At 45.1% G+C, this 15749-nt stretch overlaps 1 protein-coding gene and 1 pseudogene across 2 annotated transcripts in view; one reads left to right on the top strand and one right to left on the bottom strand.

The window, feature by feature from the left end:
- Nucleotides 1–15749, top strand: part of FRMPD2 (FERM and PDZ domain containing 2) — a gene marked incomplete at both ends in the record, with an annotated part of 129152 nt that overhangs the window by 9271 nt on the left and 104132 nt on the right. Inside the window, one exon of the mRNA XM_080695364.1 lies at nucleotides 15151–15276. Within this exon, the coding sequence (XP_080551490.1) occupies nucleotides 15151–15276 (126 nt within the window). The remainder of the gene's footprint in view (nucleotides 1–15150; nucleotides 15277–15749) is intronic.
- LOC308261628 (bisphosphoglycerate mutase-like) lies at nucleotides 13119–13858 on the bottom strand (annotated as a pseudogene). Its single transcript has one exon. The product of its transcript is annotated as a bisphosphoglycerate mutase-like (transcript).

Here is a 15749-nt window from a genome sequence, read left to right as displayed (position 1 = left end):
CCACCTACACTTGGTTCTGAAGAACTTTGAAAACATTTCTTGCAAGGCGTGCCCACTGGTGGTCACTTTCCTCAGTTTTTTTTTAGATTAATTTCTCTTCATTTGTGAAAGGTAATTTTGATGGATACACCATTCTGGCTTGATTCTTTTTAAAATTTCAACACTTTAGATACTCCCCTACACTGTCTTCTTGCTTGAACCGTTTGTGAAAGAGGGGTCTGGTATAATTCTGTTTCTTTTCCACTTCTAGGTAAGTTGCATTTTATTGTCTGGCATCTTTGAATACTTGGAATATGATCTGCTTATTTTATTTTATACCAGGAATATCTATCCAATTGGTGTTTTTTGAGCTTCCTCATCTGTGGTTGGTATCTGTTTTCAAGTTTGGAAAATGCTCAATTATTATTAGTTCAATCTTGTTTTCTTTTTTCTCTTTCTGGATTTCCCATTACACATATGTTATACTTTTTGTGATCTAATGACAGTTCCTGGCTATTCTGCTCTGCTTTGCTATTCTTTTATGTTAGTAATTCCCATTTGGGAAATTTCTATCAACATATCTTATTCATTCTTCCTCAGAGGTTTCCAGAACACCGGCAAGCACATCTTAGGCCTCCTTTACTTCCCTTACAGGGCCCTTGATTTCTAATGTTTCCTTTTTATTTTTTTTATCTCAGAGGTAGACCACCCATGGAGTTAATTCCCAGGAATTTACAGAGAGAGAGAGAGAGAGAGAGAGAGAGAGAGAGAGAGAGAGAGAGAGAGAGAGGAAAGACACTTTTTTTTAATAACATTGAATTATATTTTTGATATTTTACTTCAATTTTTTTCAGATAATTTTAAGAAGAAAGTCTGTTTGGAACCATAGACTTTTCCCCTTCTCAAATGAATTGTTCTTTTCATACGGAAAGATCAGGCCCTAGACTTAAAGCCTCTGGAAGGCACTATTGTCTGGCAAGAATTCAATAATTTTAAAAAATGGCTATAATTACTTTCTACTTATGTCTCATGACACTACTTTCCCATTTACTATATGATGCATGGTTTTCTTTTTAAAATAAATACATTTGAATGAAAAAAATCTTTTTTGTTTAATGCTGGGAATTGAACCCAGGAGGCATTATACCTCTGAGCTACACCTCAGTTTTTGTTTTTGTTTTTTTTGAAACATGGTCTCTCACTAAGTTGCAGAATGCCTTGCTAAGTTGCTGGGATTGGCCTTGAGTCTGTGACCCTCCTATTTCATCCTCCCAAGCATTGGGATTACAAGTGTGCTCCACCATCCCTGGCTATTCCCAACCTATAAAAAAAAATTTTTTTTTTTAAACAGGGACTTGCTAAGTTGCTGAAGCTGAAGCTGGCCTGGAATCTGTGGCCTTCTGTCTCAGCCTTCCAAGAACTGAAATTGTAGGTATGTGCGATTGAGCCTGGCAAAAACAAAACAAAACTATCTTCACGGTGCAAGTGAGGCAAATATTGGGAAAATAATGGTTTGTGAAAGATTGAAGAAAAGCTGAGCTTTTCATTTGGGAGGGTGAGACAGGAAGATTGTGGTTCGTGGACAGCCTCAGCTACTTAGTAAGACCCTGTTTCAAAATAAAGAATAAAAAAGCAGGGCTGGGGATGTAGCTCGGAAGTAGAATGCCCCTGGGTTCTATCCCCAGTACCGCAAAAAAAAAAAAAAAAAAAAAAATGGATTAAAGAAACAGATGTCAAAATGACTCTAAAATGCTCTCAATATTGCTCCTCAAAGGAGTCCATTCTCTCACTATGTTACAGTTTGAGATGATATGGTTTTGGGGAAACTGTCCTCGAGGACCCCTGTTAGGGTTCCAGACACAATTCCCCTCAGAACACACACACACAAAAAAAAACAAAAACCTGCAGGTTCTTGTCCTGAGCTAAGGGTGAATACACATTAGCCCAGACTCTTGCTGAAGATTTAAAGAAGTTTATTAAAAAGATAGAAATACAGAAGACAGTTAAAGCCCCATGCCATTCAGAAATGGCATGGGGGTGGGGGGCGATTCGAGCCAATTCACCAAAGAGACAACATGTGGACCTGGCTTTTTTATATACACAACCTCCATCTTGTTCACGTAATTCTGACGTAGTAAAAACCCTGTAAGGTTCCTCCCCTTATTTCCCTGCCAAGGTGGAGCCCAGGTGTCCTTTCCATCTAGGTCTCTTTTCACAAAGGTCATGATCAAAGGTCAGGTCGACCCCCTCCTCCTATCCTAGCTAGATTATCTAATCATGTAGATCTGTCTTTAGACAGAGAAAGTCCTAGTTCCCCTCTCCTATCGACTTGCTAATTACTTTTAGCTAAGTCAATCTAAGTTTCAATAGCTGTTTGCTTCCTGACCGAAACCAAGTCTTTCTCTCTCCAGGTCTGCCATTTTGACACAATTATTTCTGAAATATATCTATTAATAATCAGAGCTTTCTCAGATCTTCCTAAGCCATTCCCAATACCGGTACAACTACACCTGCAGCATTCTTTCTGTTTGGTGTACTGAAGAAAGGGCCGTCACCACCTGCCTTTCTTCCATCACTTGTTCTGTTCTTCAATTTTCCTATAAGGTAGGAATGATCATCTCCCCTTCATATGGGCAAATGAGATTTTGAGAGAGTTACTGTTCAAGGTCACATCATTCAGTGCTATCATCAGTATTTTTATTATTGTTGTTGTTATTATTATTATCATTTGTGGTACTGGGGATGGAACCCAAGGGCATTCTATCTCTGAAATATATCTCTAGCCCTAATGCCCTATTTTTTGTTTTTACTTATTTTAATTTTTGTGGTACTAGGGATGGAACCCAGGGACATTCTGCCTCTGAGCTACACCCGCAGCCCTGTTTTTATTATTCTTTATTTATTAGGTTGCAGAGGGCCTAAATAGCTTGAGGCTGGCCATGAACCTGCGATCCTCCTGTCTCAGCCTCCCAAGAACTAGGATTACATGAATGTGCCACTATACCTGGCTTTCCAGTATTTAAATTGGTAGTGGGGGTTGGGCTTGAAGAGGCGTGAAAGGGTCTGTGTGGAGAAGACAACAGTGATACAGTTTCACTTGCTACCCACAGAAGGTCAGTTGTGAGGCGCTAACTGTGACCAGTTCTGGAAAGGACGAGCCCTGACACCTTTAGTCCCTTAAGCCTCCTTTAAGGTATAGGTGAGGCAGAACCACCTTTTCCTCCTTGGGGAAAGAATGCAGTTTGCCTTATATTAAGTTTTGCTCAGCTCTTTTTTATTTTTAAATTTTTATTGTCACACGATAATGATATATAATAGTAAGATTCATTGTGACAAATTCACAGGCACACATACCACACTGAGGTCAATTTCATTTCCCTCAAGATCGCTCTTTTCCCTCCCTTTTCCTCACACCCTTCCCCTATTTTACTGTTATCACTTTTATTTTCCTGAGTTCCCTTCTGTGCCCCCTTTTTTTCATTCTAATTTCAGCATATGAGAAAAAACCCATGGCCCTCAACTTTCTAAGTCCGGCTTGTTTTACTTAGCATGTTCTCTAGTTCTACCCATTTACCTGCAAAGGACATAATTTTGCTCTTTCTGGATGAATAACCCCCCATTGTCCGTCTATAACCCTCTTTCTTCCTCCATGCATCTGTTGGCAGACGCCTCGGTTGGTTCCATCACTAGGCGATGGTGAGCTGTGCTGCTGTAGGTACGGCGTGCCTGTAGCACTGTAGTATTCTGACTTTAGTCATTTCGTATAAATTCCATTTTGCTCAGATCTTGGTCTGACTAGGGGCAGATGGTTTTCAGTGAATGTCCAAAGGGAGAAGAAATGAAGAGACATACGGAAAAAAGGCAGGAGGGAGGGAAGGATTGTTCTGAGAGCTGGCTCCTCAGGAGCCCCACACCCTTCCCTGCTTCCTCCCTGAGGAAGCTATTTTGGGGACATTGAGATATTTGAGGCATTTTTCTAAGGTTGAAAATGGGAAGTTTCTAGCACCTCGATCCTGGCAGACAGATGGAAACAATTAACACCATAACTTAAAAATCACATAGTTGGAAGCTGCTCAGCAGCCCTGATGCTTAAAATTCCTGTCTGGATGGAACAGAGATGGAAAAATAAGAGGACATGCTCAGTGCCTTTTACATGCCGGGCACTTTAACACCACCCCAACAAGGTAGCTGCTACCATTAACTCCACTTCTCAGATCTCAAAACTGAGCTCAAAGAGGTTAAGCATGTGCTGATGTACCAGTATTGGGAAAGGGCTTAAAAATGTATTTAAAAACTAGCTTGGGTATTAATGTAAAAATAACATCAGTATTAGAAAGCAAGAAGCTTCAGGGAAAGGGCTGCAGAATTCCAGGCTGCCAAGGGGGATTAGCAAGAGAATAGAGGAAGCCCAGGGTCTTTTATATTTCTAAGAAGAGCAAACTTCCCCAAGGAGTGGGGAGGATGGCTCATGAAGTCCAGGGTCTTTTACATTTTACAGATAAATGAATTTCCCAAGGACGTGGTGGAAGGATGGCACGAGCCTCCAAGAGATCCCAGACTCCGATAATCAACTAACACATTTTGGGGTGTAACAAAAGACTTAGGGTATGTGTGGAGACAGGGCAGGTTCACAGGAAGAATCCCCACATCAAAAGACCGGAGAAAGGGCGGATCTTGTCTGGTCAGAAGACTTAGTATAAAATGTCCTGGGTCTCCGGGAGTGGTGGCGCACGCTTGTAATCCCCACGCTTGGGAGGCAGAGACAGGAGGATTGCACAGGTTCGAAGCCAGCCGCGCGTGCTGGCTTTAGGAGACCCTGTTTCCAAATAAAAATGTAAAAATAGGTCTGGGAGTGTAGCCCAGAGGTAGAAGGGTTCCAGGATCCCCAGTACCACACACACACACACACACACACACACACACACACACACACACACAATAAATAAATAAATAGATAAATAAATAAAAATAAAATAAAATAAAATAAAATAAAATATTCTGGGTCCAGAAACACCTGGGGCGACTTCAAGTCACCCTCCTATACTACCTCTGGTATAGGGCTTTACTAAACTCTGTCCTATCTTTCTATCCTTGTAATAAAATAAACTCATTTAAGCTTCTAGCAAGAGTTCAGGCTAGTGTTTTCTATACATAGCTCAGAACAAGAACCTGTGCCTACACCTCACTGTAACATTTTCGGGAGCCCAACATGGCCCCGAAGCAGTTTTTTCACGGTTGCACTATGAATACAGGGTCACTCAGCCATGAAGTCAGGGAGTCAGGGACTTAACCCTAGTCTTTTTCAGCTAACAGGTAGTGAGTCTAGAGTGAAAAGAAGCCCATGGGTGGCAGAGTAATGCCTCCTATGAAAAATAAAAATAAAAAAGACACCTGTATCCTGATTTGAAGAACCTGTGAGTGTTATCTTATATGGCAAATAAAGACTTTGCAGCTGGTGTGGTGGGAGCACAAGCTTGTAATCCCAGTACTTGGGAGGCTGAAACAGGCGGATCACAGGCTTGAAGCCAGCCTCAGCAATTTAGCAAGACACTGTTTCAAAATAAAAAAATAAAAAAGAGCTGGGCATGTAGCTCAGTGGTAGAATGATGTCCCTGGGTTAAATCTCCAAGTACCATTACTACCAACAACAACCCCCAACCCCACAAAAACAAACCCAAGGCTCTGTGCATAGGACAGAGTTGGAGGATTTTGAGATGGGGAGATTATCCTGGGTTATCTAGGTAGGTCCTAAATATAGTCACAAGTACTCTTCAAAGAGGAAGGTAGAGGAAGATTTGAGACAGAAGAGAAGGCAGTGTGACCACAAAGGCAGAGACTCAATCGAGCACTGAGGTCCCAAGCCAAGGGAGACTTGATTGAGCACTGTGGTTCCAAGCTAAGGCATGCCAGCCGCCCCAGAGACTGGAAGAGGCCAGGATTTTCCCTGTGAGCCTCTACCCTGTGGGACAAGTTCCAGAAATTTAGCCTCTGAAGTTGTGTAACTGCAAATTTCTCTTGTTTTTAGGCACCAGCTGTGCGGTAATTTGTTGCAGTAGCCTCAACAATCCAAGACAGGGCGTGCAAGGGAACACTGGAGGACAGGATTTCAGACACCGCGAGAAAGTGAAAGATACTGAGAAAGCTAGACAAACCAGGAGTGTGAGAGAAGCAGCACCTGGTCTCCTGTCCCTATGATACCAAGAGTTGCATGCATTATCTCCACCCTCCCAGGTCTCCTCTGCTTCCCTTGGCTCCACACGGATGCCTTCAATTCATGGGCAGTGGCTACTTGAGCCTTGGAGCTAAGAGAGGCTTTGGGGTCCCTGAGACTCTGGTCCAGGATCTCTCCCAGGGCATTCCAGAGGGTTGCAAGTCTTGCTACCAGCCTGGGGGTTCAGCCAGAGGTCCTTGCTGGTGCCTTGGTGGGGGAGGAGAGGCAAATGAGGATGGAATACTAGATGGTGACTCCCAATCTCACAGTTCAAAATCCCTTCCCCAGCCAGCCAGTCAGTCAGCAGATGTCTAGGATCAACAGAGGTGGCTACTCGCTCAGACACTCACAGTATCATGGCAACAAATGCCTGTGATGAGCTCTCAGGAGGAGACCCGGCCCAATGGAGAGCACTTGCTGATGGCCACAAGCGGCCATCCAGGGCACTTGGACACCGGCGTCACATCCACAGCCCAGTTGTGCCAGGACGATAGGATAGGTTACTGAGAGACCAAAGAAAATAGCCAGCGTGCAAGGGAGGCATAAGGCTTTCTTGGGAAATGCTTATTGGGAAGGGCTGAGAGACTGCACCTCTGTCCCTCAAGGCGCATTGCCAAGCAGCGCCTCCTCACCCTCGTGGCGCTTTGCCTAGTGGTGACGGGCTAGGTGAGTGACACGTCCTCCCACAGAGCCCTCAGCTCTGCATCTGCTCCCCTCAGGGGGGTGTATGTGTGAGGCTGCAGGTGCAGTGATGTCATCAGCATCGGCTTGCTCAGTGTGCTTGTGTGACCAGCATCCCAGAGAGCTCCTGTCCTGGTACATGTGCATAAAAGCAGCTTTCTGCAGAGAACACCAGCCTGCCCGAGTGCCATGTGCAGGAGAGAAAGCCAGCATCCTTCACGGTAATACGAACCTGATTTTGCAGCCCAGGTGTGCTCTCATTGTCCTCTTAACTTGGCTGGGTTTTAGAAGATAGAAAGGGGACATTCAGGATATGATATTTTACAGTTACCCTTTCTTCCTTTTTTTTTTTTTTTTTTTTTTGTTAGTGCTGGAGATTGAATCCAGGAGCATTCTATCTATGAAATACATTCCCATCCTTTTTAATTATTATTATTATTATTTATCTTTTTTGTGGTACTGGGGGTAGAACCCAGGGACTTTTCTACCTCTGGGCTACACTCCCAGACCTATTTTTATATTTTATTTGGAAACAGGGTCTCACTAAGTTGCTGAGAGCCTCACTAAGTAGCTGAGGCTGGCTTCGAACCTGCACAATCCTCCTGCCTCAGCCTCTCAAGCACTGGGATTACAAGTGTGTGCCACCATGCCCCGCTCTTATTATTTATCTTGAAACAGGATTTTGCTAAATTGCTGAGGCTGGTCTCTAATCTGTGATCCTCCTGTGTTGGCCTCCCAAGTGTTAAGATTATAGGTGTGTGCACCACTGCCCCTGGCTTGTCCTGCTTTTTTTTTTTTTTTCCCCCAAGGGACACAGTGTTCCTTCTGGGGTTGGCAAAGGGCAGATGTGAGCCTTGCCCTTGATGAAAACCATCCCCACTCACAGGACTGGGGAGAAGTTAGATAAGATAAGTGTCAGGTGCTGGACCCTCAGGCACTAGACTATCCTCAGTCAGGACCCAGCTGCAGGACAGGGTTGAAAAGGTTCCTGCCTGGCTTTGCACAGCCTGGGTTGCATTTGTTCCAGAAGCTACTAGCAAGGCCACATTTTCTATTGCTCCCAGGAGAGAATGTAAACTTCTTTCCTCAGCCCATGAAGCCTGGCAGACAGCCCCTGCGCAGCTCTCTGACTCTACCTCCCACCTCTGCCCCGTTCACCCAGCTCTACCAGGCAGGCATTCTCTCCGGTCTTGGGTCCTCTGTGCCTGCTCCTCCCTTCGCACGAGGCGTTTTGCTCCCAGCAGGCATCTTCTCAATTTCCAAGTCTCAGCTCAAATGCTCTGGGCACCTCCCTGATGCTCCAGCTACTGTCTCCAGGCTAATGGTACACACCGTGTGCCCTGTCTTGCTTTTCCTTCCCAGCCTAACTTTCTATTCCTTTATTTGCTTACCTGTTCATTTTCTATATCTGTCTGCCTGCCCTAGCTTCACGAGGGTAGGGTGTTATATTGGTCATATTCTATTCATAGCACAGAGCTTGAAATATACTAGTCCTTGATAAGTATTTGTTGAATAAAGGAATGGCTGACATGGGAGTTCTGGGTCAGTCTCACAGATGAAGTTTAGGCCACTGAACTTACCATGGTCCTCTTTTTTTTTTTTTTTTTTTTTTTTTGTGGGTCTGGGGACGGAACCCAGGGGCATCCGACCTCTGAGCTACACCCCCTGCCCTATTTTTTTATTCTTTATTTTGAAACAGGGTCTCACTAAGTTGCAGGCAGCCTCACTAAGTAGCTGAGGCTGTCCGCGAACTGCGATCCTTTGGTCTCAGCCTCCCGAATGCTGGGATTACAAGCGTGCGCCACCACGCCCGGCTTACCATGGTCCTCTTAAAAAGGAGATCTATGTGGAAGCATAGAGATCAGTGGCAAGGGTGAGGTTTAGCCCAAGCAAGACCAGAGAAGGCTGCTGGAGGCTAGATGTCAATAACAGTGAGTCCTAAAAACGAACTTGTAGTCCTAATACTTGGGAGGCTGAGACAGGAGGGCTGTAGGTTCAAGGCCAGGCTCAGAAATTTACAGAGAACTTGAGCAACTTAGCAATACCCTATTTCAAATAAAAAATAAAAAAGACTGGGGATGTAGCTTGATAGTAGAATACCCCTGGGTTCCGTCCCTGGTACAAAAACAAGACAACAACCAGACAATCAAACAAAAGCCAACAACAGACAATCAACAAAACCAACAACAACCAAAATCAAACAGAACTCACCAAAAGCAAATTCTGACAGATGGGTCATCACAGCCTGGAACTCACTGGAAATGGCTCACGAAGGGTCCTGGCTGTGCCCAGGGGGCCTCAGATGGCAAAGGAGATTTTTGGCTGCTGGATGATCACAGAAGCCATCGGATAATGGAATTAATATGGAGAACTAGATCCATGGAGATGAGATGCGAGAAGGAAAGTGAGTGATGAGAGAGGAAGCAGTTTAGGGGCCCCAAATGACTGTGCTTTGGCTAGACCTTCTCCCAGAGCAGCCCCAGGCTGGTGGGCCAGGCTGCTCCGTGTGGTGGGATCCCTGCCTCATTTGAATAGTTAATGGTCCCCTAGTGCCACAGCAATACTGCCCACTGGGAGAGAGCTAGGCATGGTGGTGCACATGTGTACTCCCAGCATTTGGGAGGCTGAGACAAGAGGATCACAGTTTGTAGACAGCCTCAGCTACTTAGGCCCTTTGCAACTCAGTGAGATCCTGTTTCAAAATACAAAGAATAAAAAATAGGGCTGGGGTGTAGCTTGGAGGTAGAATGCCCCTGGGTTCCATCTCCAGTACCTAAAAAAAAAAAAAAAAAAAAAAAAAGAAAGAAAGAAAGAAAGAAAAGAAAAGAAAGAAAACTTTGAGAGGAGGCCAGAGGCAGGGGCATTGTGATAGGATGAAAGACTAATATTTCTCCCAGCTCAAGATGGCGGGCTCCATGAGGTGCCCCACAGCACTTCCATATCCTGCATAGTACTGTGGTGAGGCACACTGCCTCAGAAATTAAGAGGATACACCCAAGTCCAAAGCTGTGTAAGTGGCCAAGTCATTCAATTTTTTCTGTGCCTCAATTTTCACATCTTTAAATGGGCAAAATAATAATAGTCCTATTGGAAAAGGCTGTTGTGAGGCATAGTGATTTTTTTTTTTTTTAGTGGTACTGGGGTTCCTGTAAGCCCTTCTACCTCCGGGCTACACTCCCAGACCTATTTTTTTTTATATATATTTTTATTTGGAAACGGGTCTCTTAAGCCAGCGTGGCTGGCTTCGAACCTGTGTGATCCTCCTGTCTCTGCCTCCCAAGCACGGGGATTACAAGCATGCGCCATCACGCCCGGCGTAGATATAAGTGATCACACACACAAAGCCCTTGGAATCCTGCCCGGCATCTGGTTAATGCGACGGAAGTGTTTGCCTGTATTGTTATCCACTGGCTCTGAAATACCATTTGTAATATTCCAGAACGGTAACTGTGAATTATGAGATCAGGTTGGTTCTTGAGGGCTGATGGGCTAGGGCAGAGTCTCTAGAGTGGACCCAGAATAGGCTATTCCCTGCAACTCCAAACAGCAGCCAGTGTGGAGGGTTGTGGCTACGGCTGCCAGGAAATCCCCAGCTCTAGATGTTTCCTGGGATCTGCGCTCTCCCAGCACCTACTCATCCCCAGGGTGGATCATAATGTTCAGCTGCAGCTCTGGGGCCAGACAGACAGGGAGTTTTCACAGAGGAGTGGGATGCACACGTGTCCTTCTGCGGGGGGAATCTTGGGTATGTATCGGGATGAGCGTGACTTTTTTTTATGAAAAGGATGATGAGTATTTTTATGTCACTGATTCCTGGGTTCAGGGGTACATCTGATATGGAAGCTGTGATGTTGACACTTCCAATAACAAGAATCTGGACTTCAAGCCTCAAGATCTTCACTGTAACAACTGAGAGATATGCTCCTTTGGCCAACATGAGTAGTTATATGGTTTTCTAGATGTCGAATGCCCTCTTTCCTTTAAATCTAATAAGAGCAAAGAAGGGTTTGAATCAAACACACTCATACTATTTTTCACATTTACCTATATAATTACCTTTACTTATACTCACAACCTCCAAGCTACACCCCTGCCCTATTTTTTATTCTTTATTTCGGGTCTCACTGAGTTGCAGAGGGCCTCACTAAGTAGCTGAGGCTGTCCGCAAACCACAATCCTCCAGTCTCAGCCTACCGAATGCTGGGATTACAAGCATGCGCCACCATGTCCGGCTCTCAATTTTATTTTGAAGTAGAGTCTCACTAAGTTACCAAGGGCCTCGTTAGGTTGCTGAGGTTGGCCCCAAGGTGCGAGCCTCCTGTCTCAGTCTGTTTTCCAGGGCAGGTGTAGACTTTATGTTCTCACCAGCACTGTGAGTGATCTGGATCCTTTCATGCTCATTAGCTTTTTGAGTTGTTACAAAATTTTATTTCAGCAATTCTGATGATAGTGTCATGTATTGTAGATTTAATTTGGATCTCCCTAATGTCTAAAAATGTTTAATATCTTTTCATGGTCTAACATTGTCATCTATGTAATATACTATCCTCCTCCTCCTCCTCCTCCTCCTCCTCCTCCTCCTCCTCCTCCTCCTCCTCCTTTTTGCCTAGTCTTAGGTTCTGAGTCTATGATCTGTTTTGAATTAATTCTTGCATAAAACATGAATTTATTTGTTATTTTTTCTATGATGAAGCCAGCACTATTTGTTAAAAGATGGTCCTTCCTTCCTTGAATCGTCATATTGGAATTTCCATATTGGAATGTTGGTCCTAACTGGCCACAAGCTGAGGAGACCTTCACTGCATCTCTTTTTCTTTTGGTCTTAATGTGATTGGAAAACCTTCACACACTCCATATTTTAGAGTGGGATGCAAGATATTCTGTCTGAGAGTAAAAAGTTATTCCCTTTTTGTCTTTAATAAATAAATGTTCACTCCTTTCTCCGTGGTTGTAGAGAGTTAGAAAAAAAAATATGGCCAAATGGGAATGCATAGCCCTTAGGTCTCAAGAAAAGTTTATTTAAAAAAAAAAAGGAGGAAGGAAAGAAGAGAAGAGAATGAGAGGGCCTGGACTAGAGCTTCCAATCCATCATTTAAATTGTACATATTTGTGGGTACAGTGTGATTTTGATGCACATATAAAATCTGTAATGATCAACCAGGTTGACTAGCATCTTCACCCTGGGGACTGTTTTGCTGGTTACTTGGACTGCTTTCCTACCTGGAAATGGAAATGGCGGCCTCCTCTTTGAAGGTCCTTCCTTCCTTCCTTCCTTCTTTCCTTCCTTCCTTCCTTCTCTTCCTCCATCCCTCCTTTCCTTCCTTCTTTCCTTACTGGGGATTGAAACCAAGCTACACTCCCATCTATTCTTATTTTTAATTTTATTTATGTATTTATTTTTCAGCCACAGAACTTTATTTTTAAACCAATTGCAAGTACTCAAAAGATTGAAGTTGAAAACACAAAAACAAAAAGAGAACATAGCAGCTATCATTATCTCTATGCTGCTCATTCTAGTGTCTGAAGAGGAATTCTGTGCAATGGTAAACCAAGGACGACTCTGGTCTAGAGAAAGCTAAAGGGTCTTGCTACTGCTGTCGGTGGGCTGGTGGATGGCCATCCTGAAGGAACCTATCTGTAACTTTCCCATTTAATGGGTTCCTGGTCTTAACTACCAAAGCATCCTTTTTCCTAGAGGAAAAGACTAGTAATAAATACATACAGTATATAATCTAGTAATACTATTATCTCAGAAAGTCTTATTAAGTAAAAAGTTTTCTTATTGAATTAGTGCCCACCAATGGCATCTCAATAATGATTTATTGAAGGATTAATTAATACTTGGGCAAAGTTCCCCTTTGGAAGTCTTACAAAATGTGAAACACCATACTTTTTATTGTATACTTTATTCAAATGTAGAAGTAGCAAGTTTAAAGTTTGAATTAAACTTCATCTCCACTTGTCACTCTCCATCTCAGAAACTATTAACACAACCTTCATTAAACTCTACTTGTTACTAGTTTGTGGCTATTTCAAACAGGTCTAGCAAGAAAGCAGACTTCCATGGCTTATGCCACCCGAATGCCCTAGGAGGGCCAGGAAAATTGACCTAGTTACCTACACACACTCTACTGCACAGCCTGGCTCTGGACAAATTTGAAAAGTCAGGGTAAAAAGAGAGAAACCAACACCTGTACCACACTGCATCTGCTCTGTTTGCATGGATTCCTGGCCAGCACTGAATGCTTTATTTTTTGGGTTGTTTCACTTTTCTTTGCTCCTCCGCTTTCTTAATGGCTTTCTGGATAGCCTCCTGGTCACCCAGGAACTGGTGAGGCCCAACGGCATGATAGTTTGCATCCTGTTCCAGGAGAACCGGGACCCCAGTAGGGAGAATAATGTTGATAATGCAGCCATCTGAGATATCAGATTCCATATGTTTTAGGAGGGCTCTATTTCTATGCCCATGAGCAGATATGGTTTTGCCCCTTAGTACTTCAGGGGCAATCTTTTTACTCCAGCAGGGAAGGAGTCTCTCTGGGACATCCTTTAATCTTCCATATCACAGACTTTTATTTCTCCAGTCACTGTAGATGAGACTCCCCGATGGGAGGCGGGGTCACATTGTAGAGTCTTCTGCAGAGTCTCAGCTGTTCTTCATCATGATTCAATGCCATTTTCTCCCTGTTGAGCCTAATCAAGGCTCTGTAGTGATGCTCATTGATATGCCAGGAACTTTCCAAGGAGACCCAGTCCTGCCCCAGCTCTTCCAGGATCAGCCAGGCTGTGTGGATGGACTGGTTAAGATGAATGTGAATACAAGATTGAACTCAAAGTTTAGTGCTTTGAGCTGCTTTGAGCTACTTCCCACAGTTCAGAGCTGCCTCCATTTCTTTGCTATTAAGTTTCCGATCCACCTAACTATTGATTCTCCTTATTCCAGGCCCCCTTTCTGGGCTTTCACATAATAAGTTTGTATTTGGACATACTGATGGCTGAGCTTCCCTGTTTTCAAATAGCCTCAATACATCTGCAAAGAGCCCACCAGTGACCACTACTCCTCTGGGCTACAGAGCCTATGGACCAGTGCCTCCTAGGATTCATTGCTGCTACTGGTACCAATGCTCTTTTCTAGCCATGGGGCCAGAAAGGGCAGGTCTTATTTTTAATTTTGAAACAGGGTTCTGCTAAGTTGCTGAGACTGGCCTTGAACCTATGATTCTCCTGTCTTAGCCTCCCAAGTCCTGCAATTACTGGCATGTGCCACCATGCCTGGGTCCTGCAGACCCTTTCTAATAAATAAGGGCTCTTAGGTCAGGCTTTCTGAGGGTGTGGCAGCTCCTTTCCTGTCCCCAGGTAGAGATGGAGGATTGGGGATCTTTCTCCTGGACACTGATTCTCTTCCTGAGGGTGCTGGTGAATAGACAGATGGGCATAGTGCCACAGAGAGATGGGGGTGCTGGGCTCCCCACCCCAGCACAGCACAACACAGCACAGCACAGCATATCCACCCTTCCTGAGCTCAGGTCAAAGAATTCTAGGTGACATAAATGGATTAGGAAAAGCCAGCCAGGCCTCTTCCTGCTGCCACTAGGTACGGGCGCTCCAGAGATTAGAGGGAGCAGCTTTGGTGTGTGTGTGTGGGTGTGTGTGTGTGTGTGTGTGTGTGTGTGTGTGTGTATGGAGGGCAGGGATAGTCATTGAAATGTTAGCTTTGGCTTAAAGGCGCGGCTCAGAAAAGAAGGAAAAGAGCAGCCCTCCCGCCTGCTGCCTGCAGCTGTTCCTGTGCCTGCCCTTTCTGCAGCATGGGCTTGTCCTTCCTTTAGGGAGTCTCCATGGTGCCAGGCAGGTGCTGGTGAAAGGGCTGGTGCTGGGACCATACCCAGCCCTGCGTGTGGCAGCCAGAGAAAGAGGGCGTGGTCATATGTTAGAGGCACAAATGGTAGTTAAGCTACTTCCCCAGACAGAGGAGGAGAGCAGGCAAGGTGCAGCCCGGGCACAGGGAGCACTCTCAGAGGAGTGCCTGGTCGCGGGTCACTTGTTCGTTCATTTACTTATTTACTTAACCTTTCATTTGGAAGTGGATTAATCTGTTCACGGGTTCACTGAGAACCAGCCAGCTGGTCAGCCTCCAGTGAATATCCCCTTCACTCCTTGTGCCCAGCCTCATGCCTGCCCAGGAAGGCGGTGACAGAAACGTGGTGCCCATGGCCTGCAGTGTCTGGAAGGGCGAGTGCTCCCAGGCACTGGGGGGCTCTGCCACACCTGTGTCTTTGTAGGCATGAGCCCGGCCACTGTGACGCTGGCCAGTGCCGTGCAGGCCAGAGGCGAAGCTCTGTCTGAGGAAGAAATCTGGTCCCTCTTGTCACTGGCTGCTGAGCGGCTCCTGGAAGACCTCCGCAATGGTAAGGGGGGGTGTTGGGGAAATCGAGTTTGGGGAAGTTGAATGTGAAGATTCCCAAACAAATTCATGTCAGATGTTGCTTCTCAATTCCTGACTATCCCCAGGGATTGGAGTGAGCGGGCTGACTGTGCAGCAGCCTCGGGATGCTGGCCCGCCCTTGGGCCCGGGCCACGTGGCAGAGTCAAAGGCTTGCTTAGACTTTGGTGCCACATGGTACTTAGGAAGATGTCAGCTGTAGCAATATGGGCCTTTCCCAACACCTGGGCCATCTAGACGTCGTCAAAGACGGCAGGCAGAGGACAGCCACCCACACTCTGTCTGCCAGGTGCTGCACTCATCTATGTCCTATCAAGAGATGGAACCCACACCGTGCTCTCAACAGGGGCTTATGATAAAGAATTATTAGGGCTGACGTATAGCTTAGTGGTAGAGCACTTGACTAGTGTGCATAAGGTACTGGGTTCAATCCCCAGT

Source organism: Muscardinus avellanarius (assembly GCF_963383645.1).
Source record: "Muscardinus avellanarius genome assembly, chromosome: 4".
NCBI classification, from domain to species: domain Eukaryota; kingdom Metazoa; phylum Chordata; class Mammalia; order Rodentia; family Gliridae; genus Muscardinus; species Muscardinus avellanarius.
The sequence above is the reverse complement of the archived record's forward strand: the minus strand, read 5'-3'. Positions and strand labels throughout refer to the sequence as shown.